Here is a 16,234-nt window from a genome sequence, read left to right on the forward strand (position 1 = left end):
TAATTTTGTCACTAAAAATTCTAAAGAACATTCCTTAGACCTCTAGGGAGATGACAGCAATGATAAACAATAAATGTAAAATACTTACTCCATGGTAAGGACTCAGCAACAAATGAGTAAAGAAGAAGAACGACCACCATTTACTAATGGAAACCACTACTATCTGGTCTGGTGCTAGGTGCTATCCATACATTTTCCCTGATTCTAAAAACATCTCAGCACGGTGTTACTATCCTCTTATAAAGATGAGGTGACTATGGCTCAGAGCCATCATATGACATCCCCAAAATAACCTCTCTATTAAGTGGTAGAGCTGAGAGCTGAATCTACTTCTATCATCTCTTGAACCCAAGCACTCAATCACTGTGCTGTGTTATCTCACTGGGAGGGAGGGAGGGAGGGAGGGAGGGAGGGAGGGAGGGGATTAAGGAGACAAGGAGAGAGGGAGGGAGGGAGGAAAGAGAAAACCAGATAAATGAGAGAGAAAGGAAAACTTGAGAGATCACTCTATGGTAAAGGTCATCAAGTTCTGCAAAGCATATTCAATCCAAAGTAGCCCTTCCTACATGTGAAGCGATGTATTATGCATCCACAAGGCAGCAAAGTCACTTTGGGGATGAGGTACAAACACAGAGTATTTTCAGAATGATTTTTACTTCAGAGTTAATTCTGAGACTAACATACAGGGATTTGGGTTAGGCCTTCCACAGGGGTAGGAAGTTGGGTAAGGATGGGAGAACCTGGTGATAGAATCCAAGGAGTGATCAAACGAAACATCTCGGCTGTCGGATGACCACGCAGCGGAGCCTCCAGCAACTCTTTCCAGGGCCAGGCAGTATATGACTCGCAGAGCACACCTAAGCTAGTGTGCCCATTTTTCCTGGTGGCCCATAGTTCCCATCATATTATCTCCAGACATAGCAGCCTCTCCCAGAGAAATGACTGCGATGAAGGTACAGCCAACATTTGGATTTGGCTACTTCTTACGCGGGGAAACCAATTCTAAGAACACTGAAGAAGCAGTTAAAGGCTCCTAAGAGTCTTTCATCATTTCCAAAGGTTACTTAAGGCTTAGCAGAAGAGTTTACAATTTTAAAAGTTCCAAGTCACTTCAAGATGTAACAACTGTAGGCAACCAAGCTGTGAGGATAACAAAGGTGTTGAGGAGACCCCCTCAAAGGGCAGTGAGGTTTATGGCATATCTATCTCCCATAGGACTGGCTACCAAGCCACAGGATGGAGAGATTGTGAAAATACTACTGTGATTAGGTAGTTTTGTTGTTCTTTTCTTTTAAAATTTAAAGTCAGTCTTACCCTGTATTTACATAAGAATAACTGGACGCAATAGGTAAGATTCTGGGAAGTGCTACTGAGTGAGCATTTTTGTTCTGATCAAATTGGCTGGCATTCACTTTCCTCTCTGACTCAGACTGAGGCAAATACAAGAGAATCTGGCAACTAAGAATTCCTTGTGTGTTCCTGGTCGGAAGAACCAATGATTGAGAGCTACGCTCACCCTCAGTGGCGTGGTGACAGTCTTACAAGTGGAGCCAAGTTTTTTCCTCCTTCTACAGAAGGTCTGACTTTATTTGCATAGATTAGGCCATACTGTTCCTGTCTGAGATTTTTTTTTTTCTTTTTATGATTATGGACTTTTAGAGACTTCAACCTACACATACCTAAACTCTCTGGCACAGTCTGGAAGCAGCAATAGTGCCTTAGTTTGGGTTGTTCTTTTTCAGCTCTACCATATTTCTTTCATTTTTTTTTTTTTTTTTTAAGAAAGAAAGCTTCCAAGCAACATTCCACTAAGAAACAAGAGGGCTGGCTCGCTAGATCCAGAAAATCAAGCCTCACATCTTGAAATGCTGTGAACATTAAAGAAAATGAAGTGTGAGCTTCTGTTGGTGAAGACAGGGGGATACTGCATGCGTGCAACGTCCTACACGGTTGTTGGGACCCTGATGAACAGAGAGGTTTTATGGCCTTCATCGCTATGCCTTTGCTAGTAAGTGGTGAAAAGCAGAGAGTTAAACTGAGTAAATCCCAGGGGCCGGTAGCACCAGCCATGAACAAGCGACCCTTGGTAGGGGCATTTAATGCTACAAATCAAAAAGCCCACGTGTAGCTCACTCATTAACAGCGATTCCCTTTTGCTAGAAATGATGTAATTTCACAGTGACGACAGTCAACTAGATCAGTGGGGAAGTTTTTGTGCCAACTTCTTCAAAATTTTATGTTTCCAGTGTGGTAAGGGCTTAGACTGTCTCCTAGAATATGTGAAAGACTAAGTTTTCTTGCCCATGGCCCACAGTTTGAGGCAAGATTAGCAGAAGCACCTTTTCATACTTTAAATTTCCCGAGTGTGCACACACGTGCATACACACCAACTTATTGCCCTTTTCCTTAACTAGTTTTCTAGACTTGTGGATCTGTTGCTTTTATCTTTGATCTTAATTCTCATAGGACATAGGTTTTCCAAAACATGCTTTCTTAAATGGATGGTAATTTTAAATAAAAAAAAAAAAAAAGTGATTACAAACATTCAAAATAACGATGGGTCCCTAGCTATTTTCTTTTGAGAACTTAAGTCATTTCATGGGGATGATTTTTTTTTTTTTTTCTTTGTAACTTTTATGGCCAGGTGGCTCAAGGGGATATTTAGTTGAACACTGATTAAAAATAATTTCTTCTAAATGAGACCTGACCACAAAATGGAACCATTAATGGGCAGGGACGTGTCACTAAAGCGGAAACCATGCCTGATTGCCTCTTGCACCTCCCACCACACAAGCATTTTCTTCTTCTTTTTCTTCTCCTTTTCTTGTTCTTAATAGCAGAGTCAATAAGCAGCCAGCGAGGCCTAAATGTTTTCGGCCAAAAACAGAGTCCAAACTCTTCAGAGAAAACATTTGGCCTCTGTGGTTTTGTAATATGTTCCCGAACACCAAGTTCAGTGAAGAACACTGTGAAAAACTCCCATCCGTTGGAATGATGCTGGCGCATGTTATAGTATCAGAAGTTTCAATTGGTCCTTTTCCTGCAGGCCCATAATGAGGCTTGTAAAAAAAAAAAAAAGAAAGAAAGAAAAAGAAAAAAATAGTGCTATGTGGAAGTTCTCATGGGAAAAATGAATGGCAAGAAATCCTAGCTTTAAAAGAAACAGCTAATCTGCTAGTTTGATTGTTCTTCAAAATTTACGCTGAACCAATGAGCCTAATTAAAAACACTTGGCCTACTTCTATAAAGCATCCTAGCTTTCTCTATGCTTCGTTTGTGTACACCACAAAACTCCAGATAGACTATTATTTTTTTCAAGCGCTCACAAACAAAGTGCTGACTTTGTGGGGATGGCTGAGCTAATTTCTTGAACTCAGTGTGAAACCTTAGCTAAACAAAATTGTGGTAATTTTCCTTAATTTGTAAAAGTGATTGGAGTGCAAACAAAATTTTCCTCTTGGGTCAATCCTATAATTTTCAATTAACTAAAACTAATCGTCAGGCAGGCACCAAACCTACATGTTGTTTAAAGAACTGGGAGGCATTTCTAAGGGTCAGGATGCATTCATTGTTTTTGTATAATTTTGAGCGAGAGAGGCTCTGAGTGACTAAGAAGCATGGTTGATTTTGCTCTTAGTACTAAAATAAAAAAGGAAAGATGCTTTAAGGTAAAATATTACAGAAAAAAAAATGTACCCGTTTAATTGTATGGTTATAATTAGGATATATTCGCAGTGTTAATGGAGTCATCCCTTCAGTGCTCAGGAGTCTCTTTGTGTAAAAGCAACTTCCCCTCCCTACTAAACCTCCTCGTGGTCCTTTATTGAATGAAGAATGAAACCTGGGATGAGTTTCCAGGATCAGCTACTCAGGCATAACTGATACTAAGCCGAGGTCCTAAACTTCACTACTCAAAGTGTGATCCTTGGACTAGCAGCATCAACATCACTCCGGAGCTTATTAGAAATGCAGAATCTCAGGTCCCACCCAGTCCTACTGAATCAGAATCTGAATTTCAACAAGATGCCCAGGTGCATGGTTTGCACATTGTAGTTTGTGGATCACTGCCCTAGAGTAAATACTGGGCACTCAGGCTATGCACTGGATTTATTTCCACAGGCAACCTACTTGGTTCTTGCCCTCTGATGTGAGGAAATTCGTATTCGCCCTGTAACCCTAGATTCCTACCACAAGGTGGGTCCATGTGCCAACACTGTTTTGAGAGGACAAAATGCAGCTACTGGAGAAGAAAGCACCAACCCAGAATTAAATATGAAAACCACCAAGTGCTTTTAATACAAATGCTAGAACCAGACTAGAAAAAGTTGTAGTATTCATTAACACATACTTCAATGGCCCTGGGTTAGCATCCAGAAAGACTCAGGCTTGTCTAGAACCATTTTCCCCTTCCTTTGCGGCTCCTTTAACTATTCAACCAATCACTTAAACTGACTTAGCTCAAACTAAGCTGAACTGTCATTTAACATAGATACTCAGGTGAATTCTTTAAAAAAAAAAAAAAACTCATTTGGTCATACATATGGCGACGTGGAGAAAGAAAGACTGTCTTACTAGAAACTAGATTTAAAAATAAAATCCACACTTACACACAAGATAAAGTGAAATACCCTCAAGACTGAGGCAGGTCTGTCTTCACCATGCTCTGTGGTTCTTACCTGTGTAAATGAATCTTCCTGGGGTCCCCTTGCAGAACTGTTTGGATTTGTAGGACAATGTGACTTCGACCACACCAGGGATGTGCCGAGGAGGGGTCTGCACACGGATGGCATGAGGAGTAATCAACTGGAAGAGACATTGGAGGGGGAGATTGTCATTGCAATGTGTAAAGGACCCATTTCTCAGCTTTCCTATCAGCTCTCAATAAACCAAGCTCTAAAACATATAATTAACCTGTTACTGCTTAAAATACAACCTCAGTGAAAACTGTATAAAAGACACTGACAACTGTATTTACAAGTACTCTGCCTAGAGGCAGAACAACATTATCTGTGTTTTCCTACCCGGCAGGCACTCTGCTTCCTGGTTTGAAAAGTGAACCTGGACTAATGAAATGATTTATCTAACACAGGATATCCTTTGGAAAGCCTCTGTTTGAAGCAGACACCCAACTCAGAGCTGAGCTCTGCCATGCCTTTCCAGAAGCTGGCAGGTCTGGTGTTTGAACTGAGCCCTTGAACATGTTGAAAACACAGAGGTAGGAAAACAGTGGGCCAAGGCCCTCTGATTAATGGCAGAACACACGCATGAAATACCCCTGAAGACCATTTGGTGCGTGAACTGACAGAAGCACAATCAAAGAGCTTTAAAGGGGAAACCAAAGAATCTGCCTCCCTCAGTAGCCTACGGATCTGGCCATCCTAAGGACTGTCGGTGAAGGGAAACGGGCAGTTGGGGAGGGGGCTGCGGAATGATCCCTGGTCTATTATGCAATGCCATGTGCACAATGAGAAAGTTCACTTCTGAACCCTGCTGGCAATCGCATTACACTGTGAAGTGGAATTTATTTTTTACTACTCTTATCTTTGTTTGTGTAACTAAAATGTTATTAATGGCCATAAAACTGGCATTATCTGGGTCTTTGAAAAATCCAGCCCTGGTATTTGACTGGTTGACCTCTCCTGATGCTCTGTCCTGTATGTTATCTCTTTCCGGTGTCTGCAATTGCCCATTCTTTGTCTCCTTTCAGATTCACTGAACGTGTGTGTACTACTGGATCATCCCATGAGTTTGTCCTAACTTACGTTTACACTATTCTTACAGGGGCGACTTAGAAAGGGTTTGCATTTCAATGTGCAAACCAGACCCAGTTCAAGTGTTTTGCCCAGAGAATCACAGATGGCACCGTTAGAAGCCGAATGCCAGCCCCTGGGTCACACCTGGGAACACTGCCTTCACACCAAGTCCTGGGAAAAAAACACATGAGAAGCTTGCTACTGCTAGAGTTCACAAGTAATTTCTGTCCAATGCTCGTGAAACATAAAGACAAGGCCATCTGCATAAAAAATGTTTTAACTTCGTAATTAAAAATGCTTTATCCTCTTCCATAGAACATACAGAACTTTAGTTTCTTTGCTGAAGACACACAAAAGGCGCTTCAGAAGACCACATTTATGTGGAGCTCCTGGAGATAGAGTTTACCTCCATGGCTGAGTGCTTTCAATGGCTAAGTTAGGTTTATCCATGAAAGTGCGAAACACAAACAGATAAAAAACACTTTTCATACTGAAATTCTCCCAAAATGCAATGTATATATATTTATATATATATATATATATATATGTCCTAAAATAAGCAAAGTGTATACAATTACACTTAGCCTTGATAAATCAAGATCATCATTTGGAATACCCCTTATTATACTTTGCTGTAATACACAAAAGCCCTAAGCAACCACTGAGGCATGAACAGCTGTTTTTCCTCTGCATTCAATGGACCCAGATGGCTGTGATTTTCTAATTATTTCTATTTTAACCAGTTTTTCTGATTTTTTTTCCTCTGGATATTCTTTGCTGCTTTCAATCTGCTCTTCTAATCTGTAAGTAAGTATAGAAACCAGGAAATCAATGTATAATGTACAGGGAACAGGAAGGGAGAGATTTTGAAGGATCGTGACAGGTGATCTTCCAAAATCAAGTGTATGTTTCATCTCAGGCACTGTTCAGAGAGCTTTACTAGGATGTTGGAAACTAACACCTATTATTGAGCATCTAATTTTTTTTTAGGAGGTATCTACTACATTGCTAGGGATTTTATATGTAGCCCTAATTTGGTTAGAACACTGGCTGTATCATTATCCCTTTTTTCTTCAGAATTGAAAACAGAGTCTTAAGATGGTTAAGTTGCTAGCAAAAAGTCACCCAGTAAGAGCAAAAGGTGACACCAATGCGTTTCAAAAATGATAGGGACAAATACTTGTTTCTAATCATAGAGCAGAAATTGCTCAGATGGAAACTTTTTAAAGGTAGTAACAAGCTCAAATTTTTCAGACCCACAGACTGCATGTGAGTTTTTATATCTCCACACTATCTCTTTTTTTCTTTTATTGCCCAATCCTTGGCAGTGTCTTTGATGGAGGAGGTCGCCATATTGTTATATTCCAAATAGGCAATATGGTTCTATTTTTAAGAGTCGCGTACGGTATAGAGTCACATTTATTCACAATAGTACTTAGAAGAAACTTCAGCCAGTTTGAAAACACTTTATCTGTCCTCCCTCTTCTCAGGGGAAGTAAATTTTAAAAGGTGGGAAGATATTACTAAATATATGGGCAGAAACTTTTTTTTTTTAAGTATAAGGACTTCTACTATGAGTTACTATACTGAGGAACACAATATATGGGCTTTATAAATTGATTAAATATGACGACAATGAAACTACTGAATGACAGTCAGGTTTTAGCATAAAGCATAAGGCTCAGGAAATTGAAACCTATGTTCATTTACAATTTCATTTTCATTTTAATCAGTGGTCCTAACTAAAGAAAAGATTTCTCCTTAAAACAATTATCCTTCACAAATGAAGAAGAATCTGAATCATGATGAAAGAATGAATTTGATGATGTTGTCCTTGCTGTGGATGTTGGCCTGGGAAGAGTCTCTAGCACTGATACATGATATTGATGGCATATGGAGGAAAAAACTAAAAAATTTTAGCTGAGTTCTAATGTCTGGTGGTTCGAATCCACCCAGTGGTACCATGAAGAAAAAGCCAAGTAATCTACTTTTGTTATTTCAGCCAAGAAAACCCTACAGAGCAGTTCTACTCTGTAACACGTGGGGTCGCCAGAAGTCAGAACCAACTGTGCAACAACTAACAACAACAATGACCAAATAATTTGAAAGTACAGGATTATTTATTAATCACTCAAAGAATCGTCTAATTTGTTGCTGGAAGGAACTTTAGGGATCATTTAAACTAATCCTTTCATTTTAATGGCTGAGGACACCAAAGTTCAAAAGAGTATAATAGCTTCCAAAATCACCCAACAGCTTAGGGAAGGATAGGGTCTAGAACCCAAAACCCCCAGATCACAGATAAATTTCACACATTGTCCCAGCCCGGTTGGACTAAAGGCAGCCAGTCTAAGCAACAGAGGGAGGGCTCCAATCAATCTAAATTTTGTAAACGTCAATCATTGGAATACCAGTTTCTCAATATTACCACATATATATACCACCTATACAATTATGTACGTAATATTTAAAAAAAAAAAAACTGCTTACTTTTTTGTTTAAAATTTTATTTTGGAAGGAAACCTTATATCACTACAATAATTGGAAAATGAGTATCATCTGTCAAAATAAGAAGGAATTGTAGTTAAAGTTGGAGCCTTGATGGCATAGCGGGTAAGAGCTTAGCTGCTAGCCAAAAGGTCGACAGTTCAAATCCACCAGCCGCTCCTTGGAAACCCTGTAGGGCAGTTCTACTCTGTCCTACAGGGCTGCTATGAGTCAGAATCAAGCCAAGCAATGGGTCTGGGTTTTTTTTGGTAGTTAAAGTTAATAAAATGCTGTTAAATCCTAGCTACATACTGTTGACAACGTGAAGGCTTCTGTTCTCTCTTTATTGCAAAGGGAGACTGGCTAGTGTTAGAAGACTCAGGAAGTGACACTTTCTCCCTTAACACAAATCAGAAGGATTAAAAGAGAAATGAAAGGAGAATAATTTTTTCACTATATGATTCAGTTATACTTAATGTCTGTCAGATCCAGAATTGTCTCCTGTACTATTAGAGGCACAGGCTCCAAACTTCGGGAAATACTGTTCTAAGTGATTGGAGGATGGATTCACTTTTTTGACTTAACTTCTTTAAATTACATTCGGAACAAGCCGGGCTAGAACTCTGTATTCATACCAAACGTATATATACACGAAACAAGTATGTACCGAACTTGTATACATGCCACACAAGTCGAACTAGAAACTTACATATTCTGAAACTTCGGCATCTGACATCACTTTCCTCCTTCTTGGAAGTCTCCACTTCCTTCACTTCTGTGACACTCATTTTAAGACCTAAGAGTTGCAAAGTATCTGAGAGTATACTGAGTACTTTCACACTCAGTATCTTTTAAAATCTACTCTTGTTGGATAAGAATTCCAAAGGAGAAAGGTGAGGGTCAGGCAAACCACCCAAGATTATGTGAATCACAAAGGAACCCTAGTGGCGTAAAGGTTAAGCGCTTGGCTGCTAAACTTGAGGTTGATGGTTAGAATCCACCTGCTGCTATAAAGATTATAACCTAGGAAACCCTATGGGGCCGTTCTACTATGAGTCAGACTCAACTCAATAGCATACAACATGTGAAACCCTAGGAAGGAAACTGATTTCTTTTGCCTGGTAAATAAGTGTTTTCCAGAGCTTTTCTCTTACTCACTGGTTCCTGAGTATTTTGATCTTCCTCATTTGCTCCTCTCCTCTGCCAACTTGTTAACTGTAGAAATTTCACAAGTGTAGCCCCATATTTTTTCTTTTTACTATTGTCTAACGCTTCTTGAGTACACTCCTTAGCTCAACCACCTCCCCTACACTGACTTCCAGATCTACACCTGTAGTCTGGCTCTCTCTGGCCAAGCACCAAGCTTTTATTAGCAACAGAGTAACAGAATCTCCCCAAGCATGTCTTACTGACACCTCAATCTCAGCTTGAAGCAAGCTAAATTTATCATGTTACTATCTGCAAACTAATTTCTTCCTCCTGTGTTTTCTCTCTCAGTTAAGGGAATGTTCTTCTCCGAATCGCCCAAAATAAAAAACTAGGGATCATCTTTATTTTTTCACACTCCAAGTTTTTCTGAAGTCATGTTGATTTTGTCTCCATTAGATTTCACTGAAGGAGGCCTGGTGGTGCAGTGGTTAAGTACTCGGCTGCTAACTGAAAGGTCGGCTGTTCAAATCCACCAGCCGCTCTTTGGAAACCCTATGGGGCAGTTCTACTCTCTCCTATAAGGTCATTATGAGTTTGAATCGACTTGACAGCAGTGGGTTTGGGTTTTTTGTTTTTTTGGTTTTTTTGTTTTTGGTTTAGCCTCCACTGAAGGAGCCCTGGTGGTGCAGTGGTTAAGTGCTTGGCTTTTAACCAAAGGGTCAGCAGTTCAAACCCACCAGTAGGTCTGTGGGAGAAAGATGTGGCAATCTGTTTCTGTAAAGATTATAGCCTTGGAAACCCTAGGGGGCAGTTCTACTCTGTCCTATAGGGTCGCTATGTGTCAGAATCAACTCGATGGTAACTGGTTTGGACTTCACTGGCTCTCCTTTGCTTCTTCACTTTTTCCTGTTCAGGTTGTCACCATTTGTTACTTTATTACAATATTATATTTGCCTTCCAACTAATCTCCCTCCACTAGAATTATCTTCTTCTAATATAATCTCATTAGGTCATGCCCTGACTAAACCTTCAACTGTCCCTTTTGCCTACAAAATATAGTCCAAACTCCTTGGCACAATGCTCAGGGAGCTCAAAGGCCTGACAGCCCGTCTACTTTTCCAGTCATGCTTCCCATTTTGCCGTTCCACATTCCAGAGTCTAGGGCACGGATACATAAAACACCACAACCTGACCTAACATCTTTGCTTTATTCATGCCATTACTTTGCCTGAGCATTCCCCTACTGATTATCCTACTTGTTCTTTAAGCCCCGACCATAAATTCTCTCTTTCATAAGTTTGACCTGATCCTAAGAGTCAGAGTTGTCTGTACCTTTCTAGAAATTTATATAAATATGGTATTTATAATATGGCACTTAGCATCCACTTTGGCATTGTGTCATGAAAACATTTCCTTACATATCTTTCTCCCATTAGACAGTCCCTGAGAGCAGGGACAAGGTCTAATTCATGTTTGTATCCTCTAAACTATTTAACTCAATGCCTTGCATGCAGCGTATTTTCAAAATATTTCTGGAATAAATACATATGTAAATTAGGTCAGAATTCAACAAGATATTTGACTCCACTAGGTGTTGTAATCTATCTCTAAGAGTCAACTGTTCTTTCCCAGCTAGTATTTACCTGCTCATTCCCTCAGTTTCTCTTAAAATTAGTTATCCAACTGCCTCAGCACTGGGGCATAGGACCACTGCTCATGTTTCATCTAAATGGTAAAAAAAAAGAAGAGTCTAAAGGTCTATGACGCCAGTGAAAAGTGACATGATGAAAAAAATTTTTAAAAAGTTAAGAAACACTAAAAAAGTAGCCCACAAAGATACACATTAAATGATAAACTCATTGCCATAGAGTTGATTCCAACTCATAGAGACTCAACAAGACAGAGTAGAACTGCCCCAAAGGGTTTCCAAGGCTGTAATCTTTACGGAAGCCACATCTTTCTCCCACAGAGCGGCTGGTGGGTTCGAACTACCGACCTTTCAGTTAGCAGCTGAGGACTTAACCATTGCACCACCAGGACTCCTTATATTAAATGTTAAGAGTGTTTATTTCTAGACTCAACTTTAGATGTGATTTGTCTGCTCTATCTCTCACCCTGTGTATGTGTATTTATACAGGGGTGTGTGTGTGTGTGTGTATGTTTGTGTGTATAATTTCCCAAGCTTGCATAAGAAATGATAATCACATAAATAATTGTGAAATAAATAAATTTGTACATCGGAAGGCATTATTTTTATTAACAGAAAGCTATTACTTAAAATTGAAAATAGAATAATATCAGTTTTATACAATATATATTACATGTAAGTGTAGAAGAATTAGCTATATATTTGTGTAGAAGAAAAGAAGGAAAAACATCAAAATGTTGACAGAAATTACCTCTAGATAGTAAAGTTATGGGCCATTTTTATTTTATTCCTCCTTCCTTTCATTCTGAAGTCTCCAAATTCTCAATGACAACAATGCATTAATTTTATGACAAAAAATCATTTTTAATATGTGGCATTAAGAAGAAAAAAGCACACATGGTTTCCACAAGGCTCCGGGAGAGGCTGCCAGCTCATCAAGGAAGTGCAGGCAGCAGTAGTTACGCTCCCTCTGAGCTGCTTGTGTGAGCACTTTATCCGCTTCAGACCACAGCACAAGACCAGAAGAGCCACATGGTGGTCAGCCTCCTTCCACAAGTGGCTACTGTCCAGGGGCAGGATATGTGGAAGCCTCCCTGGGTGGCACAAACAGTTAACACATTCTGCTGATAATAGAAAGTTTGGAGGCTCGAGTTCACCCAGAGACACCTCAGAAGAAAGGTGTGTCTCTGTTTCTGAAAAATCAGCTATTGAAAACCCTATGGGGCACAGTTTTACTCTGACATACTTGGGGTCTCCATGAGTTAGACTCTGCTACAACAACTGCTGTCATCCCTACATCCACTGGTTGCAAAGTCAAGCTATGTGGAAGTGAGAGAGATGGAGGACAGACACAGAGGTGGTGAGATGGGGCCTTCCCGCCCAGCAGAAGTACAGGAAAGAGAACAGGGGCATTGTCCGTGGATGCATGGCCAATGGTGCAGCTGCACATGGAAGCAGAACTCCAAGAGGCAGCCTGAAAGCTCTAGAAGCACAATGAGGGCACATAGGAGATGCTCAGCAAGTGTTAGCTGTCTTCGTAAGGTTACTGAAAACAAGGCTGAAGCGCATTACGGGTTATGTGAGTTTTGTGGTCCAGACTGGGACCTCAACCACCATGGATCTACAAGAAAAACCATTCTGAGTTCTAGAAATAAAACTCCAAAAGAATGCCTGCAAAAGATGGAAACACAGAACAGGGACATGGGACAGGACCATTCTTCCAATGATTTTTATAAAAGCCCCTTGTAGAATTAAATGTATGACCAGCATGGTAGATCAATGAGGGTACCTAGAATTTCCACTACCCATCTGTCAGTTTGTTGTACTGTGCTCGCTTGCATGTTGCTATGATACCAGCAGGTATCACTCATGATGGACAGATTTCAGGGGAGCATTTTTTTTTTTTTTTTCAGACTAATACAGACTAGAAGAAAGGCCTAAGATCTACTTCCAAATATTAGCCAAGGAAAACCCTACAGATCACAGAATATTGTCCAATATAATGAGGAAGATGAGCCCCCTAGTTTGGAAGACACTACAATAGCCTCAACAATGGACTCAAACCAACAATCATGAAGATGGCACAGGACTGGGCAACTGTAGTACATGAGGTCGCCATGAGTTGAAGCCGACTCGAGAGTAACTAACAACGACAACCTAGTATTTAAAAGCATTAATGGAAACATGTTGTAGAATTCTGGGGGGTATGGGGAGAGAGAAAAATCTTGGGAATAACTTTCTTCTCTAATAGTCAATTGCACTTATTATCTGAATCACTCTAGCTCACACTTAAGCTGATGATGGTGATGCCACCATGGTGACATCAGCAGCAATTTGCTTTCATTGTCTTCTAACCTTGTGCCAAACATTGTGCTAAATGCTTTCAGTGGTTTGTATCACGTAGTACTAAGGGATAAGTATGGTTATTAGCTCTGTTTCATAGATGAGGAATATGAGCTTTAGGTAAGTTAAAGCAGCATGATCAAGAAACCAACTGGACTAGGTCAATTGGCCTAGTAAAATCTATTAAGAAAACATTCTGCATCCCACTTTGGTGAGTGGTGTCTGGGGTCTTAAAAGCTAGTAAGCTGCCATCTAAGTAAGATGCATTGATTGGTCTCAACCCACCCGGAGCAAAGGAGAATGAAGAACACCAAAGACACATGGTAATTATGAGGCCAAGAGACAGAAAGGGCCACATAAACCAGAGACTGTATCAGCCTAAAACCAGAAGAGTTAGATGGTGCCCGGCTACAATCCATTACTGCCCTGACAGAGAACACAACAGAGAATCCCTGATGGAGCAGGAGAGCAGTGGGATGCAGACCTCATATTCTTGTAAAAAGACTAGACTTAATGGTCTAACTGAGACTAGAAGGACCCCAGAGGTCATGGTCCCCCAGACCTTCTGTTAGCCCAAGACAGGAACCATTCCCAAAGCCAACTCTTCAGACAGGGATTGGACTGGACTATAAAATAGAAAATGATACTGGTGAGGAGTGAGTTTCTTGGCTCAAGTAGACACATGAGACTATGTTGGCAGCTCCTGTCTGGAGGGGAGAAGAGAAGGCAGATGGGGACAGAAGCTGGCTGAATGGACACGGGGAATACAGGGTGGAGAGAAGGAGTGTGCTGTCTCAGGGCGAGAGCAACTAGGAGTACATAGCAAGCAAGGTGTGTATAAGATTTGATAGGAGAGAATGACTTGATTTGTAAACTTTCACTTAAAGCTCAATAAAAAAATAAGAAGAAGAAGAAACCAGTTAGAAGTGGCAGGTCTCCCTGACTCAGGACCACCCTGCCTGTCCGATCCTACTATCCCAAATTGTTCTCTCATAATTGTAATAGGTTTATTTTCACCCCACCTCTGCACAGCTTATATTGTATGCTTCTCCTCAAAAGCTCTGGGAACATAGTAGGTACTCAAAGAATAAAAAAAAAAAAAAGCTTTCTCCACGAAAAACAAGATAAGAATAATTTCCCAGCAAAACAAAAAAGTAAAACTAAGTCCAAGTAAGCCTTTATGCATGTTTTCCAACAAATGGAACTATATGAAACAAATGCAATTTGATGTTCCAAGCCACAAAGCCAAAAAAATAACGGGGATTACTAGAAAGCACACCAGTGATTTTTCATTACTAGCCTTAGGATTTAATATTCTAACCTTAATTACCTTGAACACCAAAAAGTTAAAAAAGAAAAAAAGAAGCAAAGACTTAAAGGAAAAGGGTAATAGAATTTTCTCCTCCAGAAAAATAATGAACACTTGTGACTAGAAAAAGCCTGAAGTGGGCACTGGTACAGTGGTTTTGAGATGTTGCCCATCCACGGACTCTGGGTTCTAAGGCACACTGACCCATTCACCCTTTGTCACTCTTCTGTGCCTCAGTTTACTCATCTCATACCGCATCAGTTTCCATCTGCTCTGGAGGGTACTTATAATAATATTAAATATGCTTTGTGTTTGTGCAAAGCTTCTCTAGGGACCCTAAAGCACTTTCAAGATTAATTTTTTTTTTAATTTATGTATTAATAATTCTCACAGCATTCTCTCTCCTCCTCAATTAGGATAATAATATCCATCTCTTTTGAGATAGGCGGGGGGTGCTGAGTGATGGACATAAAGCAGACACTTAAATAAGGAAACTGTAACATGAAAGCATAATTAAAGCTTCGAAATCAAATTGACTGAGGCTTTTTCAAGAGATTCCAGAGTGATGGTGACCAAAAAAAGCAAACTTGTTTACCTTGCACGCTGTAACATTCATCGTTTTATAGTTAGACATGGCATTAAAAAAAAATTATTTTCAGGAGTTCTTAAAGGAAGCTGAAATATGAACAGTGTATACGCCTGGTGACTGTGCTGGCTGAATCTCCATATGATATTCCTACTCCCCTGAAGTGGATACAGCATAAATCAGAGAACGCCAGCTTCTCCCGAGTCCCTCAGTGCATTTTGGTTTGTTCCCTGATCAGAGTTCTCTGGGTTTCGTAACACAGATTCTTTTGTTGCCCAGAACTGCTTCTCTCAAAGGCAGTATGTGATTGCTTAGGGGACGTGAAAGAAAGCCACTGGAGGCATGTACAGTTTCACAAACATTCTGGTTTTCTTTTGTCTTTTCAAAAAAAATAGTTTTAAACCAATGTTTAGCAAAATATGTTGGACTCCATGAATTCCCAAAGATAAACTTTATGTGTGAATGTCAGAGAAGACTTTCGGAAACTAAAGTCTCAGGAATTGAGTTAAATGGAGGATTTAAACCTAGCTTTTGGATAGTCAGTGGTATTACGTAACACTATATGGAATTTCTCTCAGTATAGACATGGGCATAGACGCAGATGGAGAGATAGTAGAGAGGTGTAGCTATTTTTTCCTATTTATTGTCTGTGTCCCCCAATTAGAATATAAGCCCCAAAAGGATCTGAACTTTGTCTTTCTTGTTTTCATTACTGTGCTCCCAGTATTTACCAGGGTCCGAGAACTAGTACCAAAAAAAAAAGAAAAAATGGTTGGCATCGAGTCAATTCCAACTCAGAGTGACCCCTTTCGTGTCACAGTAGAATTGAGCTCCATAGGGTTTTTCAATGGCTGATTTTTTGAAAGTAGATCACCAGGTCTTTCTTCCAAGGCACCTCTGGCAGACTTTGAACCTCCAACCTCTTGGTTAGCAGCAACCAAGCATATTAACCATCCACA

The 16,234-nt window shown here is 40.1% G+C and overlaps 1 protein-coding gene across 8 annotated transcripts in view; it reads right to left on the reverse strand.

The window, feature by feature from the left end:
- EBF1 (EBF transcription factor 1) overlaps nt 1-16,234 on the reverse strand; it is a 443,435-nt gene that overhangs the window by 93,045 nt on the left and 334,156 nt on the right. For all 8 annotated transcript variants that reach the window (XM_064278925.1, XM_010592220.3, XM_064278923.1 and 5 more), the window contains exon 10: nt 4,677-4,803. In XM_064278925.1, the coding sequence (XP_064134995.1) occupies nt 4,677-4,803 (127 nt within the window). The remainder of the gene's footprint in view (nt 1-4,676; nt 4,804-16,234) is intronic.

Source organism: Loxodonta africana, chromosome 2, assembly GCF_030014295.1.
Source record: "Loxodonta africana isolate mLoxAfr1 chromosome 2, mLoxAfr1.hap2, whole genome shotgun sequence".
In the NCBI taxonomy this organism is placed as follows: Eukaryota; Metazoa; Chordata; class Mammalia; order Proboscidea; family Elephantidae; genus Loxodonta; species Loxodonta africana.